This window comes from Rhinolophus hipposideros (assembly GCF_964194185.1).
Source record: "Rhinolophus hipposideros genome assembly, chromosome: 8".
NCBI classification, from domain to species: domain Eukaryota; kingdom Metazoa; phylum Chordata; class Mammalia; order Chiroptera; family Rhinolophidae; genus Rhinolophus; species Rhinolophus hipposideros.
The window spans coordinates 41,007,899-41,027,876 of NC_138054.1; the positions used below are offsets into that span (position 1 = coordinate 41,007,899).

General features: G+C 34.5%; 1 protein-coding gene across 9 annotated transcripts in view; it reads right to left on the reverse strand.

Moving 5' to 3' along the window:
- Positions 1-19,978, reverse strand: part of LOC308501229 (serine/threonine-protein kinase TNNI3K) — a 315,419-nt gene that overhangs the window by 265,595 nt on the left and 29,846 nt on the right. For 6 of the 9 annotated variants that reach the window (XR_013993853.1, XM_081057235.1, XM_081057232.1 and 3 more), the window contains exon 5: positions 14,692-14,802. The exons of the other annotated variants lie outside the window; for them this stretch is intronic. Coding sequence is in view for 5 of the 6 variants with exons in the window: in XM_081057235.1 (XP_080913361.1) it covers positions 14,692-14,802 (111 nt within the window). In the remaining variant the exon portion in view is untranslated. The remainder of the gene's footprint in view (positions 1-14,691; positions 14,803-19,978) is intronic. 9 annotated transcript variants of the gene reach the window in all.

Sequence of the window (19,978 nt, forward strand, 5' to 3'; positions counted from 1 at the left end):
AGAAATGTAGAATGGTAAAACATCTTGAGCAAAAAATGCATCCTTACATCTCTGTTATCATATTAGCTCACATGTGAGAGGTGCTCACAGAGTGATTGTTTAGCTGGAATTTATTAAGTTTGCCTGATTCTCAGGAGATTTCTACTTTCCTGGGGACACCCAGAAGTTAGAAGCAACTATCTAACAGAAACAATAAGATATCAAACTGAAGAAAAAAAAAATCCAGAGGCTTTTAGTATAAAATACTATAATTCCAGGGCTTGTTGACTGGATTTCCAAGGATTTATGTTATCACACTTGTTCATGGGAGTGTCAGCATCTAAACCATGTGACTCTGCCTTATTGAAACAACACATTTCAACTCTTCTTAGTATCATCAGTGTGAAAGTTGTGTATTCAGTTTGGCAACCTATTAGGCCAAAAGATATAAAATCAAGTTAGAGAGGGACTAGACACAAAGTAGTTCTTTAAGTGTGAGGCTGGGGTTGGGGGATGGGGAGCAGGTACAAACAATCTGAAGCTCCTTATTTACCTTGACCGTTCATAAATGGATCACAAACTGTCAATGTTGAGACCATGTGATAGCACAGGACTGAGAATCAGTAACTGATTTTATGCCACGGAGTAAATTCTCATGTTAAATTGAAGACAACATTATTATTTTTTTTTTTTAATTTTATTGGGGTGACACTTGTTAGTAAATTTACATAGATTTCAGGTGTACAATTCTGTATTACATCGTCTATAAATCCCATTGTGTGTTCACCACCCAGAGTCAGTTCTCCTTCCATCACCATATATTTGATCCCCTTTACCCTCATCACCCACCCCCCACCCCCTTACCCTCTGGTAACCACTAAATTATTGTCTGTGTCTATGAGTTTTTGTTTCTCATTTGTTTGTCTTGTTCTTTTTGGTTTATATACCACATATCAGTGAAATCATAGGGTTCTCTGCTTTTTCTGTCTGACTTATTTCACTTAGCATTATTCTCTCGAGATCCATCCAAACATTATTGATTAGAACGGAGCTTAAGAAAGTCCTGCCAAGTCTTAGAGAGAGACATGCAGATCTAAAAGACTAACAATGCTCTCTTATGAGTATGTTGGACTTCTGTTTTTATGGAGTGGAATGCATTTAAACTCTGTCTCTCTCTTTTGTTAAGGGTCACATTAGATTATGTCCACATTCCTCCTTTATGTTTTAAATAGGTCAAAACATATATTGAATGGGTAAAGAGACAATTTTAAAGGTAAAACTTGAACGTTATTGTTATATTTTTGTATAGGATATATACTTCATTTTATAGATTTTATAAGAGTAATTTATATGAAATAATTCATGAAAATTGCTTGTGATTTTTGTAAGCTACTGTCCTAAGTGGTATCATTATAAAGTCTTCTGCATTTATTGACAGGAGAAATAATTTTCCTCATTCTGTATAATTTCTAAAATGACACTTGAATAATCATTAATTTTGTCATTCAGCAAATATTTATTAAAAACTCACTATATATAAAAGCACAACACTGGAACCTGTGCTACAAAGATTTTTAACATGCAGTGCCTATGCTCAAGGAAAATGCATCATAAAATGATCACATAGAACCATGTTTATAAATAGGCAGTGCTAAATGGTGTAAGACATGGATGGATAAAGTGCTGTGGTTGTTGAGAGCATGGAAACACTTCAAGCTAGAGGGATCCAGCAGTTTCGTGAAGGAGGCATTTCAGCTGAATTTTGAAGATGGGTGAGAGAGGAAAACTGTAATAAAGAGACTACAGGATTATTGAAAAAAAAAAAAGCCTCCATAAAAAAGAGCACATAAATGGGGAATAAGAGCATGGGTTACAAGATGAAGGCAAGAGGACCCATGGCTGCAAAAATAGGAAGCTGGATCATTACCAATTAATCCCTGGCTGGATATATTTTGGAGTCAGCAAGGTTCCTGGTCAGATAAGTGATTTTACCAAAGTCATACTTTAGAGAACCTGGTAAAGTTTCAGGAGTGTTTAGGATGAAGTGGAGTGTGACAAACAGGGAAACAGGTCTTATAAGTCAGAGTGTTATTGCAGGAAGTCGTGGAGGATAATGACAGTATGGATGTAGAGAAGACTGAAACAACATATTGCCCACCACTAGATTATCCTTGATAGTTCTAGATGAAAGATTTGTAGCTGCTGCCCTTTGTCTCATTTTGTTTGGAATTTCCCTCAAGTTTCCTGGCTAGCTCAATGTATATCTTTTCAGGAGGGAATTATGAGAGTGAGTCTTCAAATCCTGGCAGGACCTGGCCAGGGGTGGAGACATGCAGTAATTATGAGTTGGCTCAGCCCAGAGCTAAGGAAGTTGGTTAGTAGCTTGCTTCAGGACACAGGAGTAAAGTAAAAGGGCAGGAAGGTTAAAGAGGCTTCAAGAGATTATACTTGCATTGCTTCTCAGAGTAACTCTAGGAGGCTTCGTGTGCCTTCCTCATGAGTTCCATGCTTTATAATTGCTGTAGTGATCTGATATTCAGTTGTACAAGAAGAAGTGATCAGACGCAGGGGTGCTAAGTGCCTTTGAAGGACACCTCATAAGAGAGAGACTGTGAGAGAGGGCAGCTGCTGAGAGTCAGGCATGGAGGCTCCGGCCTCTCACTCCCACTGTTCTAACCTCAGCAAGTTTCTAAAGGTTCTTTAGAGATCCACCAAAGGGAGCCATCAAGGAGAAGAACTCATACAATGTTCAGAGAGGATAAAATACTTAAAAGGCTCTACTCCCTAAATACCATCCCGGAATGACTCCTCCTGGAGAGAAAGTAGGTAGTACTCACTGTGTACTTTACTACTGCCTTTGAAGGTCAGGAAGAAAATGTTGGTCTTTCAATGTATTCCTAATTGAGGGGAAGAAGAGTAATAGTTTCCTGCCCTCCTGAGACATAGGACCTTGGATGCTTTAAAACTCTGAGGATGTGACTTGAGCAAGCTATAGAAACCTTGATTCATAACTCAGCCTTCAAATTCCTGGTAGGGAATACAGCATGGGAAAAGAAGGGTAAGTGCAGATGCATCAAAATATATAGCTGTTCTTTTATCAACTGTCACAAATATCTAACCCAGAAACTATATCTGCCTAACTGATACATTGCATAACATTTATATTAGAATATAAATAAAATATGATATATATATATATAAATCATATTCTATTTATCCATCTATCTATCATCTATCTATCATCTGTTTTAAATGTATGCAGGACCTAGGATGTTGGAATCAAATTCAATGCACAGAAGGGTTGCCATAGAGAGGAAAATTCACATAAAACATTGGTTACAAAGGAATTTTTCATTCAGGTTGATTTGATTAGTAATAATATTTGAATCTAATTTATCAGGTAATGTTTCTTTCATCATTTTCCAGGGTAGCAAGCTGATGAACATCTAATCTACATTTTTATTAGTCTATAAAGCTTTTCCCGTTTATACTCTTTTACCTCACCCCAAAAGCAATACTTAATGTTTAATAACACCTAATAGAATCTATAGCAAAGACTCAAGTGCCAAAAAAAAGTGACACTTAACCTTGTGTCCTCTTACATCACTCTTACAATTGATACATGCTTAAAGCATTGCTTCTGAGACCATAAAATTACTGATTAGGAAGCATGATCTATGAGCTTGTCTCAATCCCCAGACCAAAAGCCTAGACAGTAGGAGACTGCCTCCTTGCCTTAATAAACAGTATTCTATAACACAGAGCACATTCAGTAATTAGGGTATAGAGTTTCTGGTTTCAACATCTGAAAAAAAACAAGTAACCTACTTTTGAATGCCCCAGAAGATGTAGCGTTCCTAAACAAGGTCTCAGTAATTTAAGACTACGTGTATAATAAAGGTTTAGTTTCAGACTTCACCATTTTAAATGAAGGTATATCAAACTTTGACATCATGGAACTGCAAAACACTATTCAGAAGAAGTTTAAAATTGATGCCACTGAATGGTAATTAGAATACCTACTCATCATTAATGGCATTCACTAGAGTGATATTTAAACAATAATTTATAATGATGTCCATTGACTGATACATATGCCCATTGCTATACTTTTTGTACTTGAATTGTGGTAGCCTACAATTCATATAGGATTTGTTTCCCTGCATGCAGAATTTGAGAAGACTTGCTGGAGATAAGCTAACAGTGTTGCCTATGGTGAAATGACATAGGGTTACATACTAGAATCTGAGAAAGAGAAAGGGGGGATGGAGAGACAGAGGGACAGAGGGAGAGGGAGATTTCTAAACTCTTTTTACAAATCCAGCAGAGTACTTATTACAAAATCTGACAAAGATAATCGTTATGGGCTGAATTGTGTACCTCCTGTGCCAAATTTGTATGTTGAAGCCCTAAACCTTATACCTCAGCATGTAACTATATTTGGAAATAAGGCCGTGAAAGAGGAAATTAAGTTAGTGTGGTTCCCTAATCCAATATAACTGATGTCCTTATAAGAAGAGGAGATTAGCACACACATAGAGAGACACCAAACATTTGCACACACAGAGATACAACCATGTGCATACACAGCAAGAGGGCAGTCATCTGCAAACCAAGGAAAGAAGGTTCAAAAGAAACCAAACCTGCCTACCCCTTGATCTTGGACTTCTAGTTCCCATTCTGTGGGATAATACATTCTGCTGTTTAAGCCATCTAGTCTGTAGTATGTTGTTTTGGAAGCCCTAGCAAACTAATATAATAATACAAAAAAGAAAGCCACAGACCAACCTCACTGATGAATATTAGCAAAACAAGTTCAACAGCAAGCTAAGAGAATAATGTGCCATGATTGATTGTGTCACTGCAAGAGTACAAGATTTAATTGAGGAGGGACCATTGTTGTGGAAGTATCAGCCAATGCAATTAGGAAAGAGAAAAACAAGATTTTTAACTATTGGAAAGGAAGTAAAATTATTACCACATCTAAGAAATTTAATTGTAAACCAAAAATATCAAAATGACTCACTTAAGAAATCTATTTGAAACAATAAATCAGTAACTTTAATATTTATAAAATTAAAAATCAATAATCAATATATATGTAAACTGTAACAAATTAGAAATACAATGTCACTCACATCAACAATAAAAAAGATCAAACACTTAAAAATAAACTCAAACCCATGAAAAGAAAATTTTATGAAAACGTTTACAAAGAAACTTAAATAAATGAAAAGAAACATATTACTTTTAAATAGGAAGACCCAATATGATGGGGATATTAATTTTTCCTAAATTAATTTATAAATGAGGACTTATCTTAGTCAGGATGCCACTACAAGCTTTTTTCTTAGAAAAATAAATAAAATCAGAAATACAATAGACTAAAAAATGATAGCTAACTTTCTTAGCACTTGTGTTTTAGGCACTAAGATTTAACGTACATTAAGTCATTTAATACACACACACAACTGATAAAATGAATAATAATATAACCTATCTAAACTCAGAAAACTGAGACCCAGAGATGATAAGTGACTTTCCCAATGGCATACAGCTAGTAAGTGATAGATATTTTCTGGGATTTAAATTTAGAGAATCTGGCTTTAGAGTTTATGTTTTTTTATTAGTGCCTCTACATATGCCAAAGTTCATAGAGAAAAATAAAAATGGAAGAATAGTCAGGAAAGTTATGAAGAAAGAAGTGCCAGGAGAGAATACTATCACTTTTAGATATTAAAATATAACCTAAATCCACACTAAATAAGAGTTGTGTTTGGAATTAGCATAGGAATATACAGATAGATCTAAATAAAAGGCAGAGGGAAAAAATATGGAGTATTCAATAAATACTGTTTAAACATCTGGATAACCTTTAGGGAAGAAACATAAAAATTGGATTCTGACTTCATACCTTTTACTGAAAGACATTTCAGATACAATTTGCAAACAGGGAGAAAAACAAAATTTGAAGTGCTTCATAAGTATTTGTGATTTTTTTCATATAATCTTGAAAGAAACTAAGTCTTTCTAAGCAGAAGCTACAAAGAAAAATAATAACAAAAAACTGACAAATTTGGCCATGTAAATTTGAAAACATTTACAAAAAGTAGTGCAAAAAAAGAGGCTGCTAGTAAAATAAGCTGCAATAGATATGAAAAAGCCTAATACTTCAATATACAAAGATCTCTTAAAGGTCAGTAAGACAAAAAAATTAAAACAAAAATAGGCAAACAGAAAGTCTATAAAAAAAGGAACAAAAGAGATCAATACTATATCAAATTAAAAAAAGACTCAATATCCCTTATACTTAACAATGCATTATTATTTCTTTAAATTGGCAAAGATATTAGAGATTGATATTGGATGCAAACAAAGCAAGCATTCATACTGTAAAAGTGAAAATAAATCCATTGTTTGGAAAGATTTTTTGAAGAAGTTTATTAAGGTGACAATGGTTAGTAAAGTTACATAGGTTTCAGGCATACAATTCTGTAACACATCATCTATATATCACATTGTGTGTTCACCACCCAGAGTCAGTTCTCCTCCCATCACCATATATTTGATCCCTTTTACCCTCATCTACCACCCTTCTGCCCCCTTGTCCTCTGGTATCCACTAAACTATTCTCTGTGTCTATGAGTTTTTGTTTCTGTATTTGTTTATCTTGTTCCTTTGTTTTCAGTTTTATATCCCACATATCACTGAATTCATATGGTTCTCGACTTTTTCTGTCTGATTTATTTTGCTTAGTATAATAATCTCATTGCAGCACTATATACGGTGGCCAAGACATGAAAACAAGCAAAGTGTCCTTCCATAGATGATCAGATAAAGAAGATGGGGTATATATACACAATTGAATACTATTCTGCCATAAGAAAAGATGAAATAGTGGCATTTGTGACAACATGGATAGCATTTTTTGAAAAGATTTTTGGCAATAATTATCAAAATGTAACATTCATATAACTCTTTGCCCAGCTACACACATAAGCATGAATAACCATGGATGCTCAAAGACAGGTAATTCTATTGCATTTCTCCTACTACAGCAGCATTCACAGGTCAATAACATTTTCAGGGTTCATTGAGGTTGTAGTATTCGTTAATACTTCATTTCTTTTTATTGCTGAATAATATTCCATAGTATAGATATGCCAAATTTTACTTATTCACTTATCAGTTGAAGTAGATTTGTTTCCACTTTGGGATTATTCTGAATAATAATTCTATGAAAATTCATGTACAAGATTTTGTGTGCCTGTGGTATATATATATATATATATATATATATATATATATATACACACACACACACACACATATACCTAGAAGTGGAATTATCGGGCCATGTAATAACACTATGTTTCACTTCTTGAGGAACAGCTACTAGCAATGTACGAGGGTTCCAATTTCTTCAAATCCTCACGAGTGTTTGTTATTGTCTTTTTTATTATATCATGCTATTCGATATGAAGTGGTATGTCACTGTTGTATTGATTTATTTTTTCCTAATGAGTAATGATGGACATCTTTTCATGTTTTTCATGTGCTTATTGACCATTTGTATATCTTCTTTGGATAAATGTCAATTCAAATACTCATTCCATTTTAAAATTGGGTTATTTATTTTATAATTATGGTATTGTATCTCTATTTTAGATTTTTCTTCTTATATTAAATACTACTCCTATGTAATTTTGTATCTCAAACACCTAAAGAGAGGTAATGTGCCCGGAGTGCCTATTATGTGTCGTCATACTAGGTAGTTATTATGCAGTAAGTCATTATGATCCTGAGCCCCAGAATGAGCCATGAATGTTGTTTTAAGAATTACTAAACTGTTAGAACCAGGGTCAGCCAAAAGCAAAATTATAAAGCAAATGAAAGGTACCTCTTTCTAATCATTTATTCATCGTTTCAAGCCATCTTTCAGATATCTTTTTAAAATCTCATTTCTCCTAATACTCTTTAGGGCAGTACTTCTTAAATTTGAATATGTACATAAATCACCTGGGAATCTTTTTGCTGAAATGATGATTTTAGGTAGGTCTGAAGTAGAACCTGAGATTCTATTTTCTATTAACAAGTAGCTCCCTCATGATGCTGCACTGCTGTTCAATAGATCGTATTTCAATTAGCAAGGTTCTAGGGATTCAAATGACTACTAACATATATTTTAACTACAGGAGCTAACATCAAGCATTAGGAAATTTTGCATTTTTACGGAGGTGTCTTAAAATGTATAATTGCTTCAAAATCTAGAGAGCGAATCTGCGGTTAGCAGGGGGATTGTTCATCTTGAGCAGGGTGGGACCTTGTCTAGTCCCATGTAGGAGGAGTCTATTCAGGAACAGGCCCTACTTGGCCACTTTCTCTAATGGGCATGTTCCTAGCCTGATAATTTGAGCACATGCTTGTGACTACACAATACAGTTCGAGAATCTGAAGTTTTAGTGGAAGATTTTCTTCTAGCATCAATTTTTAATGAAAACAGAGGAATAGTTGAAAAGAGCTGCAGTTACACTATTGTTTGCACTATATATACATTTTGCTGTTTTGCTAAATAAACTCATATATAATTATAACATGATTCTGGTATAAACCAACCCTGTTTAAATGGATAAACCTTGAAAATATTATGCCAAGGAAGCCAATTACAAAAGATCACATATTATATGATTCGATTTATATGAAATGCCCTGAGTAGCCAAATCTATAGAGAAGGAGAGTAGATTAATGGGGATCTATGGCTGGGTACTGAGGGGTTTTGGGGACTAATGGTTACTGAATATTGGATTTCCTTTTGGGTTGACAAAAATGTTCTAAAATTAGACTGTAGGGATGATGACGCAACTCTGTGAATATGCTAAAAACTACTGAATTTATATTTTAAATGGGTGAATTATGTGGTATATAGATTTTATCTCAACAGAGCTTTTTAAAAACGTAATGTAGAAATATCAGAGATAAGGAATAGAGCCTAGAAGAATAGTGTCCTTAGAAATAGGCACCAGAATATTTTGATGTGCTTGGTCTTTGAAATGATTCAGATCTGAGTAGAGAGCATGTTTTTTTGACACTTATATTCTAAGCTTCTATCTACCACTTCCAAACTTAAATTCTGGTCAGGTAGGCTGAGAGGTTGCTGTTCGGATTAGAAGTGCAGACAGCATTGTGAGTGAGAGCTGGCTCTGACACTAAACCACATGTGAACACCTGCTCTACCAATTATTAGCTCTATCACTTTGCAGAGGGTACTCAACTTCTTGGTGCCTCAGTTTTCTCATCTGGAAAATGAGGATAAAATCCTAAATGAGGATTAAGTCAATTCATATGTGTGGCACAACTTTATCACTTCAAAGTTGTTAACTGTTCCTGTTTTTTACAAATGAAGTCCACAAGGAACTATTGCCTAATCGTACGATTGGAAGTAGATCTGATATGCTGTAGTTATAAAACTCATGAGTATATTATTTCTTAAATAAAAAAAAAAAAGAGAAAGAGAAATCACATTTTATAATTCCAACCATTTGCTTGTTTGTGCCTTTGGGGAGAAAACCATAGCCATTATAAAAGAAATAACTTAAAAGAGAGTCAGAAGCTTCTTGGTAAACAAAATTCTCTCCTGAAACATTTACATGATTTAGTTAAGAATGAACTGGAACAACATCAACAGCATTTCCTTAAAATCAGAAATAAATTCTAAAATAACTGGGAAGCATTTCTAAAGTGGTGCTTGGATAAGTGTTTACAATCTGAAAATGGCATAAGGTAGGGTAGAATAAATTCAACTATAAAAATAATACTCTCACCTGCACAGAGTGTATATGAAACTGCCTTTCTGTGAAAAATAAAATACTCCACAACCCCTATTCATTATATATTGCATCATCTGGGACGTGCTGTCTCTATTTGCTATTCAAACAGTTGTCTAAGGCTAATTTATTTATCTCCTGATAACCGCAAAAATGACTGCATGAAACACTAAAGTATAACAACTTTTTAAAGAGTGATCTAAGTATAAAGTGTTTTACACTTGGTGTACTTGTGTGTATATATGTGTTATGTGCTCACATACATGTATTAGATCTTCATGGGTTCTGGTGCCCACTAAGTATCATATGAAGTTATTTTTGAATCAGTTAATGTTGCTGTAATTGTATATGCAGCAATGTCTGGGCTTTAGATGGTAACATAAGCAGTTTATGTTTTGTTTTCTGAATACTTTTTTGTATGTCTTATGGGTGTAAGCTCTGTTTTGGCAATACATGCAAGAGTCATAAGGGAGTAATTGTTCTTTTATTTATAAGACTACAGATTTAAAGTCAGATAACCAGGTTTGAGTCCTATCCATCTCATCTACTTATTGTCTGAACTGCCCTGTGGAAGTCATTTAATTTCTCTAATGTTTAGCTTCCTCACTGATAAACTGAGTCTAATGGTAGCTATTTCACAGGAGAACCAAATAACAAATATATGTGAATAATAAAGCACTACCAAATGTTAGCTAATGTTTTTCATTTTCCATGCTTGAGAGTGCACACGACTCACGTGCCCCCTGGACTCAAAGGGGGAGAAGAAAGTTTAATGCATGTTTATTGATTCCCAACAGGATCTGAGGCCTTGTATAAAGCAGCATATGCATATATATCGGTAGACGGATAAATTAGTCACAGAGAAGTACTGAGACCCGGGACAACCACTATTTGCCTGCTTTTCAAAGCATACTAAATCTACATCTGAGTCTCAAATTGCAGTCAGCATGTCTAGGAGTCTGCAGCACATGTTCTTTTCTATTATTGAAGGAGACAGCTGCCTAGTCAATGTAAATTTTATTGTAAAATTGTTTAATAGAATTCATAACTATGGGAGGACAAACACACTGGAGACACTAATGGAGGGTCTGAATTTGAAATGTGTAGACAAAGAGGCCTGTCAGACTTAGCGTCAGGTATTGTTTCACTGAGAAAGGTGGGCAATAAAAAAAAGTGACAGCTAATGGAAGGGAACTCCCACTGATGATTGCCAGCCACCACCCCTCTTAACCAAGAGTAAAAATATAACAGTGGAATAGCATCTACATTTTAGGTATAGTATATAAATACCATAAGTATATTTTATCCCCTTATACTCAATCTTTCTGCACCATTTGATAACCAGGATCCTTTATCTGTTGAAACTCTCTGTGCCTCAAAGTATTGTGATACTGTAGTTTTCTTCATACCACTCTGACCAACCCTTCTTTGTCTCTTCAATAGCTATGCAGCAATTCCTCAAGTCGCTGTGGATATTTTCTTAGGCTCACTCCTGGCCATTTATTAGACCCAAGGTACAACTTTTAGCTATTATTATGGTTGCAAATATCACCTCTCCACATATAGTTTCCAAAAAGTTACGTTAAGTCCCAACTTCTCCATTGAATGACAGTTGGATATTTCTAAAAGATTAATGAACATTTCCACATGAAAATGTGGATGTCATCGGCAAATCGACATGTCTGGAGCTAATTGATTATTCCTCCAAATTAAATCCTTTACCTGATCCTTTATATCTGTTTGTTTAATCAGCATATCATCACTCTGGAGTGTATACTAAATACTGGGATCAAAGAAATCCTCTTCAACACATTATTTATCACACCTCCAATCATTCTCTTGCTCAAAAAGTCTCAATGGCTTCCCATTTCCTATTGGAAAAAAAAATCCTATTGGCTGTTAAGTGTCCTTAAAGAGCAAGGGCTCCTGTGTTCTATTAATCTTTTTACCTACCACACCATCTGGTCTTATGTACTGTACATTGTAAACGACAACAATTTCTTATCAAATTGAATTAAACCTCTTGGACTTCTATTCTCAGTTTCCTTAGTCTGGTCCATTCCTAAGTCTCAAATTTACCTGCAGGAACTCTTCACAATCTGTTTCATGCTATCATTTTATTCATTTTCTCCTAAATGTGCTCAGCTCATTCTTCCTTCCCATTTTTGGACATGGTTCTTCTTCTTTTCGCTGTCCAGTTCTCACTACTCTTTGAAGTTCAGCCCAATTTCAAACCCCTCTCATAAATCCTTCTCCAACCTTTCTAGTTCACGTTGCTCTCTGTTCCCAGTGAACTCCTAATGCTTCTAGTTTTGTGTTTTTTGACATTCCTTGCTATGTAATCATCAAAATTCTAATTATTCCTAATTATCAAACATACTTTGATCTTCAACTTTTCCTTTTCCTTATTTATGACTACATTGCTATTTTACTTTTGAATTGCTTATACAATTTTTCCTGTGTATTCATTTTGTGTGTTCAGCTGTATTATAAAGTCTTTAGGGGAAAATACTACGTCATATTTTCTTATATCACTCCCATATTCTAGCACTATTGCTATGAAAATCATAGAGGCTCAATAATATTTGTTACATGAATATTTAAATAACTATGGGGGAAAGAAAATATACTGAAAGTGGGTATTTATTGCAATTAATAGCTTCGAAATAAATAATTCAAAGGAAAAATTCTGTATTTTTGAATATAATGCTTTTAGGTTTTTTTGCATACCATTTTCCTTTATTATTTGATCTGTGACTTTATTAGTCCATTAGATAAGAAAAGAATAAGGCTAATGTATGTACACTTGTTTTATGCATCATCAATTATTGACTATAAAAGTCATTAAACATTATACAATAGCTAATGAAGGGAGTTTGAGAATGCATGGAGAATTGGAAGGCAAGAGTAGAGACCTATTTGGAATTATACTGGTAAAGTTTGCCCTAAGGCTGGTGGAATCAATATGATATTTCCTTCCATATAGGATTTATGCAAGAAAAGAGCTATTTGAATAGGAGATAAAGAGACCAGGCTCTTAACCACAGTGCTTTTTACCCAATGTTTTAATTCTATCACTCATACACGTAAACAGCTTAGCACTAGACAAAACTGATTTTGTTTTGTAAAAGATACCCTGTCATTTTCCTGACTTTCAAAGGTTGAATGCTTCAGAGAACTTAAGGTCTACCTCAGCAATTCTTCCACCCAGGCTTCTTAATATTTACCTTTCATTTACTTTATCACTGGCCTCAACTAATTGTTTTTCTGTAAAACATTTATATTTAAGTGATTCTAATGGGATTTCTCCTCTCATGTGTAATGCAAATTCTCTTATATTTACAATTAATCTCACTAAAATAATTTATTTTTGGGAAATAAGGTGATATAATAAGGGTTGGAAATATCACCATGGAGGAAACTATTTTGCTGTCAATGGGATATGTTAATATTTATTGAATATAAGAGCTCTTTGAAGTGATACTAAGAGATATGAATTACACATGTTTCATAGGTTTTACGTATAATTTTATATGCAGTTCTATTTGCTCACAGTTGGGGTGTCTGTGTGTTTCTGTATGTGTTTGAAGAAAGTGCAATTTAACTTGCAACATGACTAAAAGGGAGAAATAGATAACTGTTTAATAATTAAGGTATATAAGACTTCTCATTTATTATATTTTTGAGTTTAATGTGGTTACCACAATTGATAGAATGTTGACGATCAAGGGATTTTGAGTAAAATGACCCGGATTCCAGACATAGCTCTCAATGGCTTTGTAATTTGTAAAGATAATTACTGTGCAAGAGCCTTGGTTTTATGTCTACCAAATGGCAGTAATCATAAAAACTATGTCATGAAGATTTGTGAAGTAAGTGAAATAATGCATTTGAAAGTGCTTTGAATAAAAATTAATATTTTCAATAATTAAATTTAAGACAAAATCCAGAGTCATTTTTATGGCTTTTAAAACACTTTGTGATCTGGTTTGCAACAATCCACCTGGCCTTATTTCCCTCACTCTACCTTCATCTCATACTATACCAATAACTTAGGCTCATGCATGTCCCTTAAACACACCTAGCTTTTTCCTACCTCAGGGCCTTTGCAGGTGCTATAATATTTATTATATATAGCTTCACTATATAGCTTATTTAAAATAGTGTCCATTCTCCATTACTCTGTTTTCATTTTACCATGTTTTATTATTTTTCTAGTTCTAGTATTCACTACTAACTAACATCGTATGATATTTCATTTTTCTTTATTGTATGTCTCATTCTATATAACTAAACTCCAAAAAAATAAAAATAAAAATGGAGATTTGCCTTTCTTGCTGCTGTCACCTCAGCAACTAGAACAGATCTGGTACATAATAGATGCTTGATAAATCAAAAAATTCATGTGTGAATGAATGAATGATCTTTCACTGAGTTCTTATTCTGCATACAGAAGCAATCTGCAAAGTGCTTTGTGTGGATTATCTAACTTTATCATTAAAATAGACCTATTGTTATTTCTATTTTATAAATGAAGAAAACACAGATGTCGTGAGGTACAGCAACTTCCTTGAGGTAAACATAGCAAGTGATGGAAACTCAGGTGCCTGACTCCAAAACCTAGGCTCTGACTCACTGCTATAAAGCTACTGTTTATCCAGCCTTTTTTTTATATTAATCGATGTTTGGTTACACTGTTATGAAATAGACTGCATTGACTATCAAAAGAACATTTATATAGTTTAATTTGATCCTCCAAATAAATGAGGGTGTTCGGTAGCTAAAAAATTAACTCCTACAAGCTCAACAAGTCAGCCTTTGAAAACAGTTGCGAACAAGAATACAAAGAGGCAGGTTTACTTTTACAGGTGACTAAGGTGTAACTTACCTCCAGGTGACCAGCTATTGTAGCGATATGTAGGGCAGTGAGGCCACCATACCCAACCTGCTGTATGTCAGCTCCACTGTGAAGCAGGGAAGAGATCAATTCTGCACTGTCCTGTAAGGAAACACATCTTTAGTGTTACTTTTCTACTAATAGCGGGTTTGAATTCTGTGCAACAGGATGTATTGATTCCCTGACTGCCAGCTAGTTTAGGCACTCAGAGAAAACCTGTGTGATTTCTGGCATAAGAGCACATGAAATAGCAGACAGCAGCTCTCTGATGGTCGAAACGTAGGAACAAATGACAGGGCCGTTCAGTTACTATCAATCCTCCACCACTTGACCATGAAAGACAGAAAGGACATTTATCTATGGTGAGGCTCTTGCAAATTGAACTCAATCTTATATGTAGGTCACTCCAATAAATGTCCTTTCTCCAACAACTACAGTATTGAACTGACTGCAGTGGACTATTTCATGGTAGTTCAGCAATTGCTTCTTGTCTAATACATATATGTCATAGGTCCTATACATAATTAATGACACATAGTGTCATCGGCCCTACACGTAATTAATCAATAGTATCTTTCTTAACTTGAGTCATTTTAACAGTGAAAATGTTTGAAGCATTACCTGAGCCTTTAAATTAGAATAATGTATACAATGACCAAAGTAATCCTCACTTTCTTCATACTATTACTTGCATTGTATTTCTGTCTTTGAGGAAATGTGGAACATTTTAATAATATTAATAGCAATTAACATTCACTGAATTTTTATTATGTAATTAACCTTTTATATGCATTAATTACTTAAACCTGGTACATGGTGTGACTTCAAAAATAGTTGATAAAAAACAAATAAAAAATAAAAAATAAATATTTCTCTAAATAACCCCATGAAAAATTATTGCAAACTTCATTTTATGAATCAGAACACTCAAAAAAAAAAAGAGGTGGAGGGTCACATAGTCACAAAACCCCAGATTTGGAGAGAATGCAAAGAAAGGTCTCAATATTTAACTTTCTCCCACAACTTCTATTACACTTGACCCACCAACATCTCAAACATACCCAGTGGCAAGAAAGTTAAATCTTCACAGGATAGGCCATTGCATATATATATATATATATATATATATATATATATATATATATATATATATATATATATATATATATAATTTCAAATTCTATTGGTTAAGAAAATTCCCCATTAAAAATTTTAATTTTTTAATGCTGTCACATATATGCAAAGGTTGAGAAATTATAAAAAAGTGAAAAAAAGCTTTGGTAAAGACCTTCAATAGAAAAATTAATGTTATACAGGCATTCCTCAGAGATATTGCAGGTACTTTTCCAGACCACTGCAATAAAGGCAATGTCGCAATAAAGCAAGTGAAATGAATTTTTTTGGTTTCCTAGTGCATATAAAAGTTATGTTTACATTATACTGTACTCTATTAAGTGTGTAACAGCATTATGTCTAAGCAAACAATGTACATTCCTTAATTAAAAATACTGTATTGCTAAAAAATGGTAACCATCTCCTAAGCTTTCAGTAAGTTATCTTTTTGCTGGTCTTGCTTTGAGGCTGATGGCTGAAGGTTGGGGTGGCTATGGTGATTTCTTAAACATAAGACAACAATGAAGTTTGCTTCAGCAATTGACTGTTCCTTTCATTAACAATTTCTCTGTAGCATGCATTTCTCTGTGGAATGTATCATTTCTCTGTTTGATATAATTTTATCCACAGTAGAATGTTTTTCAAAATTGGGGTCAATCCTCTCAAACTTGACACTGCTTATCAAGTAAATTTACATAATATTCTAAATCCTTTTTTGTCATTTTAATAATCTTCACAGCATCTTCACCACGAGTAAATTCCATTCCAAGAAACCACTTTCTTTGCTCATCCATAAGAAGCCGCTCCTCATCTGTTAAAAAGTTTAATCATATGATTGCAGCAATTCAGTCCCATCTTCAGTCTCTACTTCTAATTCTAGTTCTCTTGCTATTTCCACAGCTGCAGATACTTCTCTATTGAAGTCTTGAGCTCCTCAAAGTCATCCATGAGTATTGGAATCAACTTATTCTAAACTCTTGTTAATGTTTATATTTTGGCCTCTTCCCATGAATTATGAATGTTCATAATGGCCTCTGGAATGTTGAATCCTTTCCAAAAAGTTTACACATCTATCAGAGGAATCACCACTATCTATGACAACTATAATCTTATGAAATGTATTTCTTAATAAGACTGGAAAGTTGAACTTACTCCTTCATCCATGGACTGCAGAATGGATGTGTAGCAGGCATGGAAACATGAATCTCATTGTATATCTCCATCAGAGCTCTTGGGTGACCAGGTGCATTGTCAATGAGCAGTAATATTTTGAAAGAAATCTTTTTTTTTTTTTTTTTTTTCCTGAGAGTAGGTCCCAATAGTGGGCTTAAAATAGTCAGTAAACCATGTAAACAGGTATGCTGTCATCCAGGTTTTGTTATTCCATTTAGAGCCAGGCAGTAGAATAGATTTAGCATAATTTTTAAGGGCCCTAGGGTTTTTGAAATGGTAAATGAGCATTTGTGAAATGGTAAACTTAAAGCCACCAGCTGCATTAGCCCCTAACAATGCAGCCCCTTCAGCCTGTCCTTTGAAGCCAGGCAGTGACTTCTCCTCTCTAGCTATGAAAGTCCTAGATGGCATCTTCTTCTCATATAAGGCTGTTTTGTCTGCATTGAAAATCTGTTGTTTAGTGTGGCCACCTTCACTATTTTAGCTTGATCTTCTTAATAACTTGCTGCAGCTTCTACGTCAGCACCTAACCACTTGACCTTGCGCTTCTGTTATAGAGACAGCTTCTTTCTTTAAACCTCAGGAACCAGCTTCTCCTAGCTTCAAACTTTTATTTGCAGCTTCCTTCCTCACCTCTTTTAGCCTTCATAGAATTAAGAGTGTTGGGGTCTTGCTCTGGATTAGCCTTTGGCTTAAGGGAATGTTGTAACTGTTCCAATCTTCTATCTAGACCACTGAACTTTATATCAGTAAGAAGGCTGTTTTGCTTTAGTGTTTGTGCGTTCACTAGAGCAGCAGTTTTAATTTCCTTTAAGAACTTAGTTTTTCCATTCACGACTTGGCTAACTAATGGCACAAGAGGCCTAGATTTTGGCCTATATGCTTTCTTGGCTAAGTTTCATCATTTTTAGCTTTTGATTTAAAGTGAGAGACATGCTACTCTTACTTTCACTTGAACACTTAGAGGCCATTGTAGAGTTATAAATTGGCCTAATTTCAATATTGTTGTAGCTCAGGGAATAGGGAGGCCTGAGGAGAGGGAGAGGGAACAGCTAGTCAGTGAAACAGTTAGAACACTACATTTGTCGATTACGTTCTCTGTCTTATATAGGCATGGTTCACGATGGTCCAAAACAGTTATGGTAGTAGCATCAAAGGTCACTGATCATAGATCACCATAACAAATATAATGAAAATGAAAAAGTTTGCAATATTTCGAGAATTACCAAAATGTGACACAGAGACATGAAGTGAGCAAACGCTACTGGAAAAATTGTAACAATATACTTGCTCCATGCAGGGTTGCCACAGACCTTAAATTTGTAAAAAAAAAAGGCAATATCTACGCAGTCATATAAAGCAAAGCACAACAAAAGGGTATGCTGGTAGTTTCCAATTCTTCCACTCTGTATATCTGTTCTAACAAAAAGTTAAATAAAGATGTCTTCTTCCTTTACTGTTCTATTAGATCCTTCTGCTCAGTTTATAGACTTAATTTTCTCTATTCTTAAAGCAAAGCAAAACAAAACAACAAAACAGAACAAAACTAATTTTATCTCTATCCTTTTCCTTCATTTTCTAAGCTTCTGGAAAAAGTTATTGACACTCACTGCTGACAGCTCTGATCTCATTTCTTTAGTCATCTCTAGTAATGTACAGCCTAATCTTGCGTAAATGCCAAATGAGTTCACCATACTCCTTACACATTGAAACTTGCTTTTCCTCATACTATCCCTTCTCACTAAAGCACATTTATTCTCCTCTTCTTTTTGCCTTGTATTATTAGGAGAAATCGCCTGAGACATTTGGACCTCACCATTGTCCTGAAGTCACTTCCTCAGTTTCAGGAAGTGATCTTCTGTTTACCAAATCCAATATCAATCATCTTCCTCATCTCTGTAGTCAGATCATCTTGTAATCCCTCTTTCTTTTCCTTTCATCAAACTATATATTCCATATATTCTTTACCTCTTCTTTCTCTGTGTATAAAAAGTGAGTGATTTAGGAGTTTAGCCCTTCTCATTCTAAATGTCATCTTTGGTAATTCTTATGCAATCTGATAACTTCATCTTTTGTCCTGATTTCTCTACTGAGTCCAAATCTCATATATCCTGCCTACCAACGGCATCTCAAATTAGAAATTCAAAATTGCTTTTGTAAATACTATTTATAATTTTCCCAGTGTGATCTATCATCTCCTAGTATGTCTTATCTATATTAATGGCACTTTATTCCAAATGACCTTGAGTCCCTTCAACTCAATTAGTTTTAGAGTTCTGCTGGTTTTAACTGGCTAATACTCCTCACATTTCTTTATTTCTGTCACCGCCCTTCATTTTACATAGCCTTCTATCTAGTCTCTTTGACTAAGCCTTTTCTCATCTCGCTCTATCCTCCACACCGCTACCTCCAACCTGCTAGATAAGTTTTCTTGTACACAGTTTTGATTACATCATTCTCCTTTTCGATACAGTTTTTATACACTAAACAAATCTGTATTGAGATGATACGGTGTGTGAAACATTATTCTGAGCAGTGGAAACAATGCAGTGAGTACAACAGTTAAATCCCTGCTTTCATGGAGCTTATATTGTAACTGCGTGTATGAGAGAGGACAGAGAGAAAATAAACAAATAAGAAAATATTACATAAAGTATCACAAAGTACCAACAGCTATGAGATAAAAACAGACCAATGATAAAGTGGAGACTTTAATTTTAGTCCAGGAAAGCTTCATTGAGGATGTGATCTTTGAGACAAATGATAAATACCAAAAAGATGAAATCCAAGCGACAAGTTTGGGGAGGAGCATTCAAGGAAAGAGGGTACAAACATCTGAAGATGAAAATAAGCTTGGTATGTTTGAAGGCCAGTGTTGAGTAGGTTAAAAAAGGGGGGGATGAGGGGGTAATGTTTAAAATGAGATCAAAGACATCTGAACTTGTAGGGCCTCATGGGCCATGGCATTGAGTGTTTGGGTTTTTTCCAAGTG